This window comes from Prosopis cineraria, unplaced genomic scaffold, assembly GCF_029017545.1.
Source record: "Prosopis cineraria cultivar Desert tree isolate PC_DT_omini unplaced genomic scaffold, ASM2901754v1 PC3, whole genome shotgun sequence".
Classification (NCBI taxonomy): domain Eukaryota; kingdom Viridiplantae; phylum Streptophyta; class Magnoliopsida; order Fabales; family Fabaceae; genus Prosopis; species Prosopis cineraria.
This window is the reverse complement of record NW_026555334.1, coordinates 4534224-4550774: the sequence shown is the minus strand read 5'-3', so window position 1 is coordinate 4550774 and position 16551 is coordinate 4534224. Positions and strand designations below refer to the sequence as shown.

At 31.3% G+C, this 16551-nt stretch overlaps 1 protein-coding gene and 1 long non-coding RNA gene across 3 annotated transcripts; one reads left to right on the top strand and one right to left on the bottom strand.

The window, feature by feature from the left end:
- Positions 1-5111: 5111 nt before the first annotated feature.
- On the top strand, positions 5112-9036 carry LOC129305296 (uncharacterized). The gene is made up of 2 exons (XR_008591974.1): positions 5112-5404; positions 5961-9036. It is a non-coding gene; the product is annotated as an uncharacterized LOC129305296 (long non-coding RNA).
- LOC129305295 (C2 and GRAM domain-containing protein At1g03370-like) lies at positions 8594-14789 on the bottom strand. Of its 2 annotated transcripts, XM_054945322.1 has the most exons (9): positions 14231-14789; positions 12399-13649; positions 11436-11618; positions 11020-11303; positions 10785-10901; positions 10247-10509; positions 9357-9525; positions 8858-9130; positions 8594-8782 (listed from the first exon to the last, which is right to left on the bottom strand). In XM_054945322.1, the coding sequence occupies exons 1-9, from the start codon at positions 14565-14567 to the stop codon at positions 8594-8596; spliced, it is 3066 nt and encodes a 1021-aa protein (XP_054801297.1). In that variant the 5' UTR covers positions 14568-14789. The 2 variants fall into 2 exon arrangements, with proteins under 2 accessions (XP_054801297.1, XP_054801298.1); XM_054945323.1 differs by lacking the exon at positions 8594-8782 and having other exon boundaries at positions 8968-9125.
- Positions 14790-16551: the final 1762 nt, after the last annotated feature.

Below are 16551 nucleotides of genomic sequence, written 5' to 3'. Positions count from 1 at the left end.
ACACCACTTGCTAGAACAAACTTGGTAAATACCTTCCATGTAAGTAGAAGGAATTTCTTAGGTGGATCCAGTTTCCAGAAGAGTTTCCAAGGAAGAGGAAACATATTACCAAAAGAAATTTCTTGTACCCATGTTTGTAAGAAACCTTTTTAACAAGATAATTACCTGAATGGCCGCCTAGCCATGTTAGTTTTTCTTGTTGATCATGAGCATAAATTGGAGGGGTAAGAACCTGATGCAAACAAGTTACAAAATATAAAACCAGGCAATACAGTCGTTGTTCCATTTTATAGGTTGTCAAGGTACAAGGGAAGTAATAATAAAGTCGTAGGCTTTCTTAGGTCGCCATAATTCATTTCATGGACCAGGAATACTAGGATTCTAAAATGGATTGACGAGGCTGATTGTGATTTGTTGCCTATTGCCAACTTTTCATTTTAATTAGGAAAATTGACAATTAAAAACCTTATAAAAATATTAATGACAAATAATTAAAGATATAGCATTATTGAAATGTCATAGAAGAACCATGATCTTTATTTATCATTAAAAATAAATAAATATTAAAATAACTAATTGAATGTAACTTATGAAATTAAGTAAAGTTAGCTATGAATTTAGATAATGTTTCTTGTTAATAAATGAAAAATTAATTGCGAATAGATAGATAATTTTATAAATTTATATATCATCATTTATGAATTTAAAAATAGTCACTTATGAATTTTAAAAAGGTTAATGATGAATTTATAAAAGTTTAGTTGTAAATTAATTCATAGTCTCATGAATTCATGCATAACTTGTGATTCAAGAACAATCAGTAGTGAAATTAAAGAACGTTGCTTTTGAATATGTGGAACATCAATTGTGAATGAATATGAATACTCTTAATTGTAAATTAATAATTCAAGGGCCCTCTCATATTTTTGAATATACATTCACGATTGATTTTTCAGATATTTATAAGCAACTTCCCTAAAATTCACAAGTAATTCTCCTTAAATTCCTAAGTGATAATATATTCATGAAACTATATGTCCATTCTCAATTGACTTTCCATATATTCACAAATAATCCTCCTTAAATTTGTAACTAACTTTTCTTAAATGTATGAGTGTTGCTCACCGGAAGTGTACGGATCGTAGCAAGTAATATAATGAAAGTAAAGTATCGTTCCCTCGAGAATTTGTTCAAAAACAATAATCAAGCAAAAGACTAAATAAATTTGATCAAGTTAAGCTACACAAAATTAGGTGAAAATGATTTTGCAAATGAAATTAACTCTAGAAAATAAAGAAAAGTGAGTGATTCACAAACTTCCAACACAATTTAGGACCCAGGATTAATTGTCCCCCTTGCATTTCATAACACCAAAATTACCTCCTCTCATAAATGCTTTTAATGAAAATAAGTGCTAACTTAGGGTTCTAAAAATACTTGGACAAGCTCTCTCAAGTCAAGAACAAGTGTTTGTTTAAATTAATTACCCAATCTCTTGTTACAATTAATAACACTCAATTTTAAACACCAATCCTAATGTGGCTATGCAAGGCTAGCAAGTATATCTCTATCTTACTAGCAAAATTATCCATTCAACATGTAAATATCAAGTTCTTATACAATTTTAAGTTCTACACTCAACCTAGCCCTCTTAAGCATCAATTAAGTGAACCCAACATCTAAATGGTGGCCAATCAAGTAGAAGCATTAAGGAATGAGTAAAATAAACACATATATATCATTAATCACAAAAAAGAGGAGAAATATAGTGTTAATCCATACAAGGGTTCCAAATAATCCTAGAACAAAGGGTTTAGCTACTCATAATCATCCACAAGCTACAAATATACAAAATAAGTGGACTCATTTCAGATTACAAGAGAGGAAAGGGAAGAGGAATAGAAAAACTAAAGAAAATGAGCTGCAAATGTCTTCAAAGCTTCAATTTCTTGATCCCAACTCTTCCAATGCCCAAACCCTAGCACAACCAAGCTCCAAAAGTGTCTAAAAGTCTGAAGAATGCGTTCTGGGTCGAGCTCTCAGCTTATATGTATCCTAGCCAACTAATTTCTGATAAATGAAACGCAGCGTTTTTCTGACAGCGGTGAAAGTCGCGAACGAAAGTCACGACTTTGGGACGACTTTGGCAGTTTTGCACTATTTTTACAGCTAACGAAAATCATTCATTTTGCTCTTGATTTCTTCATCCAAAAGCCTTCCAAAGACATCCATAAAGCTCCAGAAATGCTTCTAATCAAAACTTCAATCAAAATAACATGAAATTAGGCTAAAAATATCAAATTAAAGCCAAGAACACAAGACCAAAATAAAATGCACATTTTCTTAAATTGGGCAATAAAAACATATACAATTAAACCAAAATGGATTAGAATCTAAGGAAAATGTGATAAAATAACATGAACTTCTAGAGGTTACCAATGAGCGACCTATTATTTCAAAAATTAAAAATATTTTAATTGCAAATAAAAACCATGATCCTTTTCTAGCATTTCAATATTTCAAGGTATTCAATTATCATTAATATCTTTACAAGGTTACTAATTGTCATTTTCCTCCATTAATTTGGAAGAGATTAAATTTGAGAACCAAGAATTTCTTTCCACATTCTAACAGTAGAAGGATCTTCCGCTTTAATGAATTTAAACTTTAAAATATCATGGAGAATGGAATCTTGAAAGGCATCTATCAATCTCCAAATCTATTTTGAAAGAAGGTCTTCATTCATCAAAAAAGTCAACATATTTAAAGAGAGTGTCCTTATTTGCATGGTGCATTCTTCTACTTTTTGAATCCATTTTCTAAAAGAAATTAATGCATTTAGCATGAATTTTCCTACAAATGTGTAAAAGTAATTTAACACAAGATAAGTGGTAGATGTTCGCAGCAAATAAGATTGATTTAACCAATGCGAGTCTTAAAGCTTGCAAAACAAGGTTAACTTTTCAAGAAGCTAAACTTTTATCAATGGTTTCAACCAATTAGTTGTAAATAGAGCTGATAAACAGGCGAGCTCAGCCTTTATGAGTGTGGTCCATATATGCTCAAACTTAAAAGCTCAATTGTCATAAAATTAGTCATTTCTTCAAGCCTAACCCTTATTAATCGAGCTCAAGGCTAGGCCTATAAGTCCTTTCTTATTTTAATTCTTTTAAATTTATTAAAATTTAATTTTTACATTATAATTTTACATATTCTTTCCTTAGAATACAAACCGCAGTGTTAAAAAAATTAAAAATAAGTAATAAATTTTAATTAAATATATACATATATTCTAAAGTCTAAATTTAATTCTAAAAGTAAAAATATTTTATTTTTAAATGTAAAACCAAAAGGGGGCCTAAACAGGATGCTTGAGCTTGAGCTTGTTTTTACAATACCAGGCTTAAAAGCTCGATTATATTAAAAATTATTTCCTTTTCAAACTTGAAACATTATAAAAAATGGATTTAAATGAGTGGCTTATCAAGTCTAACTCATATTCCTCTAATTGTAGAGTAAAGACTTGTCTTTTCCCAAATCTATGATATTTTCCTAATTTTTTTTCAGATTGAAACACCAAAAATTTTAGTCCAATTTTCTCTGTCAACTTTATTAACATTGGGTCTAAAGATATTAGAAGACTTCTTTGTGTTTATATTCTTTTTTTTTTATTGGATATTGTAACCTCTTGTTGGAAGCAATCTTATTCAAGTCATGAGTAGGATGGGTACTAAACCAAGTCCTCTCGTTGGATGATTGGTGATGAAAAAACATTAGTAGCCAATATATAAATATAAGAAGATAATAGATCACCTTACCTGACATCTCGAGGAGAGATTAACCCTGTAATAGAGCTGTTAAAAAGAATCTGACAGCTAACAGTAGAAATGCACTGATATATGAGATTAATCCACTTTAGCGGAAAGCTCATCTTACTCATGACTCTAGTAATGGAATTCCAGGAGATATAATCAAAACCTTATTATGAAGATTCGAATTTTGCTTCCTTTGGTAATGAGAGTAATGAAAGTTTTATTAATTGACTTTAGGATGAATTCAGTCTCTAAAATATGATGAACCATACTAGAATTATCAAATCCAACAAGATGCCAATGCTCCTGAATGTCTTTGGGAAGACTAAATATTTTTCTACTTTCTATATTATGTATTACCTATTAAATATATGGAAAGGCAATCTTAACGCTTGATTATTATGAAACCAGCTCTCATCAAATACAAGTACACCAGATTCTTAACTTTTCAAAGAAGTGCACACAAATGAATACACATAACTTCATCATCGTGCCAGTTGTTTTTATTTTGTAACTGATAGTTGTTCCGAGAACTTTGTAAAGTTAACATGCCAGACATGATGAAGCAATGTGTTTTCATTTGCATGCACTTCTTTATTGTGTCAATTTAGGATATCAAATACTTCTAAACAAATAGTTGAAGGGTAAAATTATGTTTTACATAACATCTTAAGTTTTAAATTTGAAATCTAATTGCTAATTAAAAAGAAAATTAATAAATTAATTAAATTAATTATATTTAGGGATTGTTAATTGACATTTTTCATTATTGAATAGCTTGAAGATCGAGTTAGAGTAAAAGTTAGATTAAATATATTGGATTCAAGTGTGTGTGTTAAGTGAGTTTTGACTTACTATACCACGAACTAGAGCATGACGCAATGTGTTATATAGTGTATTGGTAGAAAAATTTAACAAATAAATTGTGATCTAGTTCAAAAATCAGAAGAAGAGCTTGAGATTTAGAGAGAGCATGAAGAAAAAAATGCCATTCCTCTATTACGGCTTGAAGGTTTCAGTACTTGTGTAATAATCAAGTTTGAGTAAATAATAAAGTCAAGGAAATTAATTTATTATTTTTTGGGGAGAGATTTAACGAGGTGGATTAGTGACCTAGTGGAAATTCCGACGTGAACCCATGTACAAAGTTCGAATCTTCTAGGGGCAAGAGGCGTATTTCAATTTTTGGTGACCTTATGAAATTACCTTTCTGTCTTTAATAATAATAATAATTAATTAAAATTATAACATAAAATGTGCGGCAGATTTTTTTTTTTTTTGGCCCCTCTACCTGGCCATTCCTTTTCCATTTTCGATTATGTAATCGGTGGGGTGGGGGGACGATAAGGCCAGCCATCGTTTCTCCGTTCATTTTGTCAGTCATCGACGACCTTGTGTGTCTATCGCCGTCATGGGAGTTTGCGTGGTCTACAGCCTTTTTCTTTGGTTCACATCGTCGGTCCTCTCTTCTTCCTTCCCGTTTGTTGCAGCGATCAAAAACTTCCTCCTCTTCTCATTGCTTCTTGTCGCTACTGTATAGGGTAAGTGAGAAAGAGCTTCAAATGCTTCCTCCATGTCTCCTTTACTCTTTGGTAAGTTCAAATCTCATCCTTTCCCTTCATTGCAACGGATTTGTTGAGTGGGTAGTAATAAATTGTAATTCTTCCTCTTTGTCCCCTTGTTGTGTGAATGAGAGAGTAGATAGGATCCAGTAAAGCTAAAACTTAAGTTTAAGAGCATTTTTTTTTATATAGGTTATTTCACTTATGTATTTGTTATCATAAGGAAAAGAATTTAAAGTTCATTTCTTTAGGTTTAAGTTGATTTCTGATGGAGAGTTTGATTTGTACAGTATAATATTAATATTGAAACTGTTGGGGTAAGAGAGATTGATATTGGAATTATTGGGGCAAGAGATTGAAGGGTAAAAGGCTTAATTGATTAATTTGGAAATTTATGCATGCTAGTTGTTTGTAAAAAAGTCTAAAAGAGAATTTTATTCTAATAATACAATTAGTTTGGCTAAAAATAAAATGGAGAATTTATCTCACTTTATATGATTGCTTGTAGTTTTACTTATTAGTAAATAGTTATAAATTATTGTGGTTATTGGGATTCCATCTTAATCTTTGATTATTATTTTTCAAGTTTAAAGGCCAAGAGAGAGTTAAGCAAAGAGTAGTCGGACTACTGTCATAATGCCTTGTTATTTTTGTTTTGTGTAAATGAATATGTATATTTATTGTAAGTAGCAAAATATGAATGCACATACTTTTTGGATTGCATTTGTATGATTTGCATCTATGTGTTGTATTTTAGCGTGGGATGTATGATGTTGTGATAATTGTAGTAAGTGGTTGAAATACTAGTGCAAGTGCATGTTTAATATTGATTTGATATAAGTATTTATGAGTTGCACTTGTATAGTATGTGAATCTTCTATGATATTTTAGCCTAGAGTGAATGCTTGGTGGAACATTGTGGTGAAAGGCTAAGATACAGGTACAGGTACATGTCAACAAATGTCAACATATAATACTCCCTTCCATCCTTATTATAAAAAACTTTTAATTATTTCACGCATTGTAAAAAAGTTAATTTTTTTTATATCATAAAAAAGTGAGATATACTTTTATTTTTAACTTTAGCTTTAAATGATAATATAACTACATTAAATACCTTTATGTTAATCAAGAAGGAATAAAATTGAAAAAAGATGATGTAATTATTAAAAGGTGTCCTATATGTTGGATTAAAAATTACTCCTAAAAAGTATCTTATAAATAGAACCGGAGGGGGTATGTGATAAGATATAATGATTTGGCCAAGTAATGAATTATATGATGAATTTCACAAATTACCCAATTTTATGTGTAGTTGAGGGTCTTGTGTAGCCAAATTTTGAATGTGATGTGCTATTATGTATTTGATTATTCAATCAAGTATTTTCACTCCATTAGTCTTGGTTTGAGCCCTACCTTAGGTTAATAGCATAATATTTTGGGTGTGGACTCTTGGATGCAGGAAAATGGTTTTAAAATTGATGTTCGATATTTAAGTGTTCAATTTTCAAATGTGATAACAAATTGAAATGAAACTTATCTCATTAGTTAGATTATTGAATGAACTTCATGTGGGTACTTGAATTACTTCAATTGAATGTTGGATATAAAAATGATGTTCACTCGATGAGTTATCATGATAGTTTTATATGTATTGCGACGCATGGTATAAAGCTGGAGGTTGGCTTCCTATGCCACATGTTAAGCCATATAGGACACAAGCCACGACAAACATGCGAAAATGGGTGGAAATGATTTTTTTGCCCTTGTTTTCTATGTGTTTCATTTCTATATAATTCCATGATTTTGATACATTTAAAAACTTATTAATTTGAGCTCAAATTAGCAATTTGAAGGGTTTTGGAATCTTAAATATTTTGAAGCTTTATAAACTTGTTTCTGAACCTTTATTGTTTGAGGTAAGCTTGGGAGTTTAATAGCTTCTAATTAGCATCGTGTGATGAAATTGTAGTTATATGTTGATAATTTCAAAATAGACATTACACTTCAATCCTAAATAAATTGATACTATCCTTAATATCACATTAAAAAAAAACAGTGTATACAAAAAAATAATTGTCGGCAAATTATAAAAAAAAATTTAAAAATAATGCACCATCATATGAAATCTGTATAGCACTTAAATAGTGATGAGATTTCAAATTAACAACGGAGTGAGATATTAAGGGAAAAAAATATATACATATTTTTACCAACAAGGATAGTACATACATTGAGAAAATATTATATACATATGTATTATTTGGTACAAACACATCTAACATAAGGGATCTAAGTGCGAACATGTCTTAATAAGAACAATAGTACAATAATCACCTCTATGCCTATATGACAAAAACTCCTAGTTAATCTTCATGATTGAGCCCATTTCTCTCTTCAATTCTCTTCAATAATTGCTGGAGGCAAGATGCAACATTTTTGGTTTCTGTTAACATATCACCAAGCCCAACTTTTGAGCCATAAGTATATCTACGTGCAATCTTTGAACCGTGAGATTTGTTTTGATTCAATCATCTAAACTCTCCTTTTCTGTATATAAAAACAGAAAAAAGGACAAAATGTGATTCACTAGTAATTGCTCATGAATTACAAGTATCTTTCCACCACTGGCGGCTAATAGGAGAGACTCAAGGACATTTGATTAGCTGAAAACATGATGTTTCCTGCTTTTCCCCCCGCCCTTGTTTTGCAGAACAAAAGGTAACAAAACATCAAAAAGATGTTCTGGTTGTCTAATTCTTCAAAACAACTTCTAATTTTTTTTTTTATTTTTCAAAACAGATAACAGGAAACACATTTTCAAACTTAAGGAAGAAGGGATATATTATGATCCAAAAGAGAAATTTTTAAGTAAACTCAAGTTATAACAAATTTGACAAGTTAGAATATGTAAGGCTGCCCTAAAAGTAAGCATATATTCATCAGTATTGATGGAGTCTACTGATTATTTACAGAACAAGTTTGCCTAAGAATTTCTCATGATTGAAGAACAAAAACTCTGCCATCAAGTCACTTGCCACCAAAAGAAGGGAAGTAATATCTAGTAGGGTCAGATCAGACATTTCCTAGTAAAAGTTCTGTCTAACAGAGAAGTTAGCGTTGTCGTAATACTAACCTTGAAACTAAGTCAAGTTCTGTTGAAGAATGAGGAAAACATTTGTGGGTTGTAGTAATACAAGCGACACAATGATTTGTGCGTTATCTCGATGAAAATTCCTTCTCAATCACACCGAAGGTCAACTTCAAACGTTCTTGCAGACCTCTCAAGACGCTCTTTGAAATCTTTTTATGATGCTTTGAACTTTTTAGCCATTCAATTCCAAAGTAAACATGTACTCTGCAAGTCTTTTTTGCAGGTAAATCTTCAACTTGGTAACGAAGATGTAGCTGTGAAAATTTAGATATCAGGAAGGTAGATATGCATAGAAAATGATGAAAAGAAACAAAAGTTGGCCTACTCACATTGAAGTATTCACCAAGAGGAACGCCATGAAGATTCATAACCTCTTCCAAAAGCCAACCTTTTCCATCTGGAAGACTAGATCGTTGTTGAGTACTTGTTACCTCACCTTTGAAACGTGTATTACTTTTATCAAATTTGTAATATAGTGCCCTTTCATAGTTGTCATTATTCTCTGACACCCAAGGTGTGAAAGAATAATTAACACAACCGGATTTTTCCATGAACCGGCGATCCAAATCTCCTCCATTAAATAACTCCATAAAGAAGCTGGTCTAAATTAACCAAAAGGATATGGTCAGATAATAACATTTGAAAAGTCTTCTATTGAAAACCATGAAAGGAACCAATGAGGCGCACAATTATGATGATATGCAGAACATGGACAGATTAATATTTGCTATATCAAGCGTGTGTCTACTCTCTCTGGGTTAGCTTAACTGGTAAGAAGAGATAGTATCTTTCCTTTGCTATTTAGAGAGAGAGAGAGAGAGAGATTACAGGAACTGGGAGATTAGAACAATAAACCTCAGACATGTTAACTTCATCAAGGTCAACGAAAGACCCATTCTCTTCACTTGCAAGGCATTTGCCTTCCGAGTCATCTTCAACCATTTGATCTTTCTGTTCAGGACTGAATGATCTGGTCTTCCAAACAGCCATGATAGTCCTATGCCAGCACCGAAACAGTTTTTAGTAACATAGCATATCTGATACTTATATGTCGTAGTCCATCTATGTTACCATTTCAGATAATATCTTGCAAATATGATTATCACATTTCACACCATACTAGCACACATAACTAAAAATCTTGGAAGAAGTTTGATGCAGAGTTCAAGAACAAGGTAGTGATGGCTGATAAATACGAGTTAATGCGTATAGAAACATATACATACATATACATATTCGAGTGGAAAGAAGCATTGTTCCATACAAATGAACCTTTCCCATGAAAATAAGTACTGAATCACATACTGGATAATAATTGTAGAATAAAAAACACCCAAAACAACATGCAATTGTTTTCATACTTTGATCTAATTTTGTTAAATTATTATTGGATATAAATTTATTTGTCAACTAAGTTTACAAAACCTCATGTGGTTAAAGGACTTGCACAACTGTCTTGTATATTAACAATGGAAGATTTTAATGATAAATGTCAATGCTACATAAATTCAATCTTAGAATCAGCTCAATGGTTTGAGATTAACACAATAAGGAAATAGACAATGATGAAGAACATTTACATATGTTGATATAAGCCATAGTAGATGCGCATAAACAATTGATAAAACCATCCAAGAGAATAGAGTTTCATTGAAGTTGCAAAGAAATATATGTAAGAAACAACTTCATACAGCATTCATAAATTCTATCCCATCTACCTGTAAGCAACATTAAAAGATACAAACGATTGGAAATAGAACTTTAGCCTGCCTTCTTCATCTTGTGATTTTGCACAATGCCTTGCATCCATGCCTCTGCCGGGTTGGAGAGTTATGGAAATTATTGGACTCCCCATTGAAGCAAACGTGGGGCGAATGACCTGAATGTCTTCAATGTCATCCCAAAGCAAGAAGAACGTAGTTTTGCGTCCAAATATATTTGCATGGAATCCAATAATTCTAGCCGAAAGAAAAAGCCGACCCTGCATAAAAAATGACAACATTGGTGAATGCACATGTTAGTCATTAAAAATAACCAAACGCATTGTCCATCAATGCTTTTGTCAAGAGGCTTAGGGATGACAAAATAATTAACTTGTAAAAAAAAAAGGTTACATCTAAGGATTGATTTGCGCATTTTTTTCAATTTCAGAAACTAAAGTTAAGTAGACCTACAAGTATGGGGCCCAATAATTAACTTACTCGACGATAAGTCATGCCTTTTAACTTCAAAATTCAAATAAACTACAAAACGAACCTGCATGGGCATTTTTCTTCTCAAATAGCAGGCAAAATCATTGATTAGAAATTCTTCATGCGGAAGCCCAAAGAGTTTCTGAAAGGCTGAATTTGTCTGAGGAGATCGCAAATTAATCTACAAGTTTTCCGAGAGGAAAAAAGATAAGCCGAAATGAATATTGCAAATAAATGAAGACAAACAAATGGCTAACACATACACACACAGCGAGACTTGGACACACATAGTTGCGTACCTTCTTTCCCACTTCTTTCTCCATTTTACTTATATATTGTTTTATAACACTACCACCTCTAGTGTTGTCTAAGAAAATTCTCAAGTGCAGCTTCGACTGACTTGCCAAAGCGAACTTTCCTTCAAGAGGAACCCATATATCAGCAAGGTCTGAGATGTTTGTTTTCAGAAAATTGATTTTAGCTTGTCCTACAGATGCATTTTCATCAAAAGGTCCGTCAAAATCAAAAACTTCCACATTGAGCACAGATGGAGGGTCTTCCATCGCATCGAATTCAAATACTTCTGCAAACATAGGTATCTTTTGTTAAAAGGGGTGAGGGGAGAAAGAAACTATAACATACATTGCAAGGACGAGTCTTAACTTATAAGCACAACCGATGGATTATGAAATAATTAACAACATAATATATTCACCATTCCATATAGGATCAGAGTTCTGAAACTTGGTGGAGCTGGTTCTAGTTTTTCCATTGCAAGAAAAAACCACATATGGATCTGAGATTCCACTTGAATTGACAGAAGCTATACTGCTTCCTTCAATCAAGGCAACAGTTAGTAGCCAACCATCTCCTTGTGCTTTAATTCCATGATCACTACCTAATATTGAACAAAATATCAAAATAAGTAAAGAAGAAATCCATTGAATCAAGCCAAAAAAAAAAAAAAAACACTAAACACAAAATTGAAGACGTTAGCTATCCCCATAAAGGAATCATTTGATCAATGGGATAGGAAAATAAAAAAGCCAAATCAACAAAAAGGAATAGAGTGTTTACCATTAGTTTTTAGGAGGGATTTTAGGTTTTTTTTGGGGGGGGGGGGTTTAAAGGCTTCTTGAAATTTCTAAGCTTGGCTTTCATTTGGGCTCTAACTCTACACCCTACCAAGTAGGATTCATTCAAAGGAACATTATCAGGCTCATAAGCAATAGGTTAGACACCAAATATTGCTTTTAGATTTCAAAAGACTAGTTATTTTCCCATATTTGAAAAACAACAGGCTTGCTTGGATAACTTCTATTTACCAGGTTTGGTGCATTTTTCTGGAATGTCTCACTTCATGAGTCTTGATCATAGGTTCTAAAGGGCCTTTATTTAGACAGGATGACAGAACAATTAGAACGTTCTGTTTAGTTAATGTGTTTGGCTCTTTAGTTTAGTATGTTTTATGTTGGTTGATGGTGATTTCTACCTCTTTTATATTATATTGAATTTGTTTATTAATTATTAACAAAAATAGTCACAAAAATGTAGCATTTGCACTCCGACACCAAGATGAAATAATTAATAAAATCAAGGTAGTTACAGAATTAATATATGATAAGCAAGAAAGACCAAAAAAAAAAACCAAACAAGAAAAGAGCAAATAAGAAAATACCATTTTGTCTTCTGGCTCGCATGAAGCGTGAAATTAAACCCAGTAGTTTTTCACCTTGAAGAACCAATATAGCACAAGAAACAAATTCACCAATTGAATCTGGCAAGTCAACCCCAAGAACCTCAAGCCCTTGAACTATGCTAGGTGCAGCCATCCAAATGTGGACCAGCACATACAGTCCAATTATAACTGTTGTCACTACGGTGAAATTTGCAAGATACTGCACTGCCAGCTCCCGATCTGATTGTTTCTCTGCTTGCAGTGATGCCAATATTTGTTCCTTACTAGAACCAAGGTCCTTTGAATCAACAGGTTTAACAGTTTCACATAACAAGCAAGCATACTGGTTAAAGCTTTCCTTCATCCCTTGGCGAGCCCCATTTTCTATCATTCCTTTCATCATGGTACTCTGCACAAAATTCAACCGCCATGATATCAATAGGCGTGAACATTGTTCTTCTGATGGTAACTCAGGTCCAGGAGTAATCACATAGAGTAATTCTGCCCTAAAGGTGTTCCCATACATAACATCTGGAGTGCTAACATTGGCGAAAATAGCAAAATTCTTTCTATCAGCTTTTAGATATGTTTGTTCTTCATAGGCTTTGACAGCTTTAACTAATTTAGTGGCAGCCTTGACATAAGTCAGTGATCTTTTCAATGAGTATTCGGTACCATCATTGTCAAACTTCCAAGGTCCTATTTGTAATTCTGTAGTACCCTGTAAATCTGCCAATGACTTGGGGAAACTCGAATCAGGTGAAAAAAGTAGCGTGTTCAAGTCCTCTGGTGCTATGATATATAGTTGATCTATAAGCACTCCTCCTGGTAAATTGCTTGGAATTTCAGTCCCATTGTCTAATGACTGCATTTTTCTCACAACTTCTTCAAACGTCTCATTATTACAGAACTGATCCTCAATTTTGATGTCATCAATTCCAGCTTTAATAATTTCAGCTTGCTCTGAGTCATTGCTTCTCATGGATAATGAAGACATATCAGTACTACTTTTATTAAAAATTTGAGCTATGCGGCCAGCAAGTGTTTTTTGTGATTTTTCATCTTTAGATGATGTGATCTCTTCATATCTCAAAGGAGAAGATGAAGCTGAACAGCTCGAGAAAGACCTTAAAGGTGATTCAATAAATGCATCAGAACATTTCCTTGAATGTGAAAATTGGTCACAATTGGGATTTGACTCCTCCAAAGCATCAGTCTTGTCAGTTAAGTAGATACTTAAGCGAATTTCTCCTATTCCAATAAAGCACATGCATTGTTACATCCTCAAAGCAAAATGGACACAACTTTCCCAGCGGCAAGCATAATGATTTAATTTACTTAGTGTTATGAATCTAATAAATACATCTTGAAATCCATGTAATAACTGCATGAACTTGGTTTAATCATTAATCAAACATGACATTTGAATAAGAAAGGAAAAGAAAAACTTGGAGGCATATATGTTAGAAACAAGAAACCATTTGGTACGTGGTACAAGAATTTTGTTTCTTGTACCTTCTCCCTTATGTGCAAAGGTTGGTAGTTTAACGTGGCTAATCTTTAATATAACGTAAAAGAAATTTCCTTAAAATTAAACGCAATTACAGGCACGCCGTTTACACCATGATCAATAGTTTACAACCATATCCTTATTCATTACTGTGATTTCTACAACAGCAAAAATGAATATAAAACATAAAATCTAAGGAAACTCCATTTTTCATTAGCGATAAACAAATAATAAGATAAATGCAGCTTAGTGCATTGCATGGGAAAACATGCATGGTTACTATTGGAAAAGAAAAAGGGAGAAGTTTTGCATTATATCATACCACATTCCTTGGGTTTGGATTTCTTGCTTTTGGGTTGCAAAGAATACCAAGAACTAAGAGATTTACTTTCCTCCTCAAAAACAAGTGAAATTGTCATTTTGAGCTGTCCCACAAAATCATCGTTGAAGTACTTATCTTCATCCATGACACAAACAATTAGTTCCTCATCCAAATCCTCGACGCGAAAACTGAACTCTTCGTCCCACTTGGCATTCACGCATTTCTTGAGCACTTTGGTCTTAAATTTCTGCTTCCCCAACTGTACCCTCACGTATGGATCGCTTAATCCATAATCATTTGGTATTCTTGCCTCGATAACACGAACGACAAGCTGCATTTTGTACAGACCAGAATCTCAAAGAGGAGATGGTGCTGGTTGTTATAATTATTATACAACAAAATAAAATGCAAATATATCAGACAAGCGTAAAAAATGTCGATTCTGCTGATGGAGTTATCGTTGTTTTCTTGCTAAAAATTCATATATGGAGGTGAAAATGTTAAAAGAAAGAAGCAGAAAAGCAATGAAGAAGAGGAAGATCATGGGATTCTGAGAGAGCCAGATTGAACCCAGAATCCCCAAAGACACAAAAAACGGTTCATTTTTCTGATGGGTGAGAAAAATAGGATTATTAGTGGAAAATTAGAAAATCCAAAACGAGAACTTGGGATGAGAGGAAGTCGTGGATTTAACTTGAAAAAGAATGAATAGTTGTTATTCTCATTGTGATTTATTTTTCTTTTCTCTATTTTGTTCAACTCATCCATATTTTATAAATACTAATTAAATTAAAATGTATAAAACCTTTCTTAATTTTAAAGCACTTGTATATAATATTCCTCACTTTTAAAAGTTTAAAATTAACCTCCTTAATTTTTAGTTTTATTTTTCAAAACCCTCTATTATGAATTATCTTATTTTTTTCATGAGGGTTAAAATATTGTTCAGGTAAAAAATGTTACTCCCTCCGTCCTAAATTATATGATACTCTTAAAAGAATTTCTCCATCTCAAAATATAAGACACTTTGAGTAGATTAATATTTTATTAAATGCATCAATTTTAATATTACCCTTTCTCATTAATTTCCATCACTTTTCTTTTCAATATATTAAATGATGGATATTTTAAAAAGTTTATATTTTTATTTTGAAAAGATAAAGTTGTTAAATGTATTTAATAATGTTTATTGGTATGTGAAATTTTATTTAAAAGTGTCTTTATAATTTAAGACGGAGGGAATATTAAACAAGATATTATATTGAGGATCTATAGTTAATTAATTTCTTATATTTTTTGAATAGTTAAGGCATTGATAATAGCTAAAATAAATTTTATTATCACTATATAAAATTTTAAATATTTACTTTTGTGTTAATTTTATTTATTTTTCTTTTCTTTATTTTGTTCAACTCATCCATATTTTATAAATACTAATTAAGCTAAAATGTATAAAACTTTTCTTAACTTTAAAGCACTTGTATATAATACTCCTCACTTTTAAAAGTTTAAAATTAACCTTCTTAACTTTTAAATTATTTTTGAAAACCCTCTATTATGAATTATCTTATTTTTTCATGAGGGTTAAAATGTTGTTCAAGTAAAAAATATTACTCCCTCCCTCCCAAATTATAGGACACTTTTAAAAGAATTTTTTCATCTCAAAATATAAGACACTTTGAGTAGATTAATGTTTCATTAAATGCATCAATTTTAATATTACCCTTTCTCTCTCTATGATTAATTTCCATCACTTTTCTTTTCAATATATTAAATGATGGATATTTTAAAAAATTTATATTTTTATTTTAGAAAGATAAGATTGTTAAGTGTATTTAATAATGTTTATTAGTATGTAAAATTTTATCTAAAAGTGTCTTTATAATTTAAGACGGAGGAAGTATTAAACAAGATATTATATTGTAAACCTATAGTTAATTAATTTCTTATGTTTTTGAATAGTTAAGGCATTGATAATAGCTAAAATAAATATTATTATTGCTATATAAAATTTTAAATATTTACTTTTGCGTTAATTTTATTTATTTTTTTGGTTATCAATGGTGCATAGTTTTCTAATATTAAAAGATAAATTAATCTAACATGATAATATTTAAAATTTTAAATATTTTAGTCATATGCATTACATTAATCTAACATGGAAATATAAATAAAAATTTATCTTTTAAAACACTAAAATTAACAAAAACATGGATAAAACTAATATAAACATAGATATTTAAAATTTTATATAGTGATAATAATTTTTTATTATTATCAATGCCTTAACTATTCAAAAAATATAAGAAATTTATTTTAAA

Bases quoted from the DNA above. Each gene is read 5' to 3' on its own strand.
- LOC129305295 (XM_054945322.1), bottom strand. From the start codon at position 14,567: ATGCAGCTTGTCGTTCGTGTTATCGAGGCAAGAATACCAAATGATTAT. The intron at 11,619-12,398 runs GTATTTTCTTAT...GTTCAATATTAG, and splicing joins GCGAGCCAGAAGACAAAATG to GTAGTGATCATGGAATTAAA. The intron at 9,526-10,246 runs GTAGATGGGATA...GTGCTGGCATAG, and splicing joins TCTTTTAATGTTGCTTACAG to GACTATCATGGCTGTTTGGA.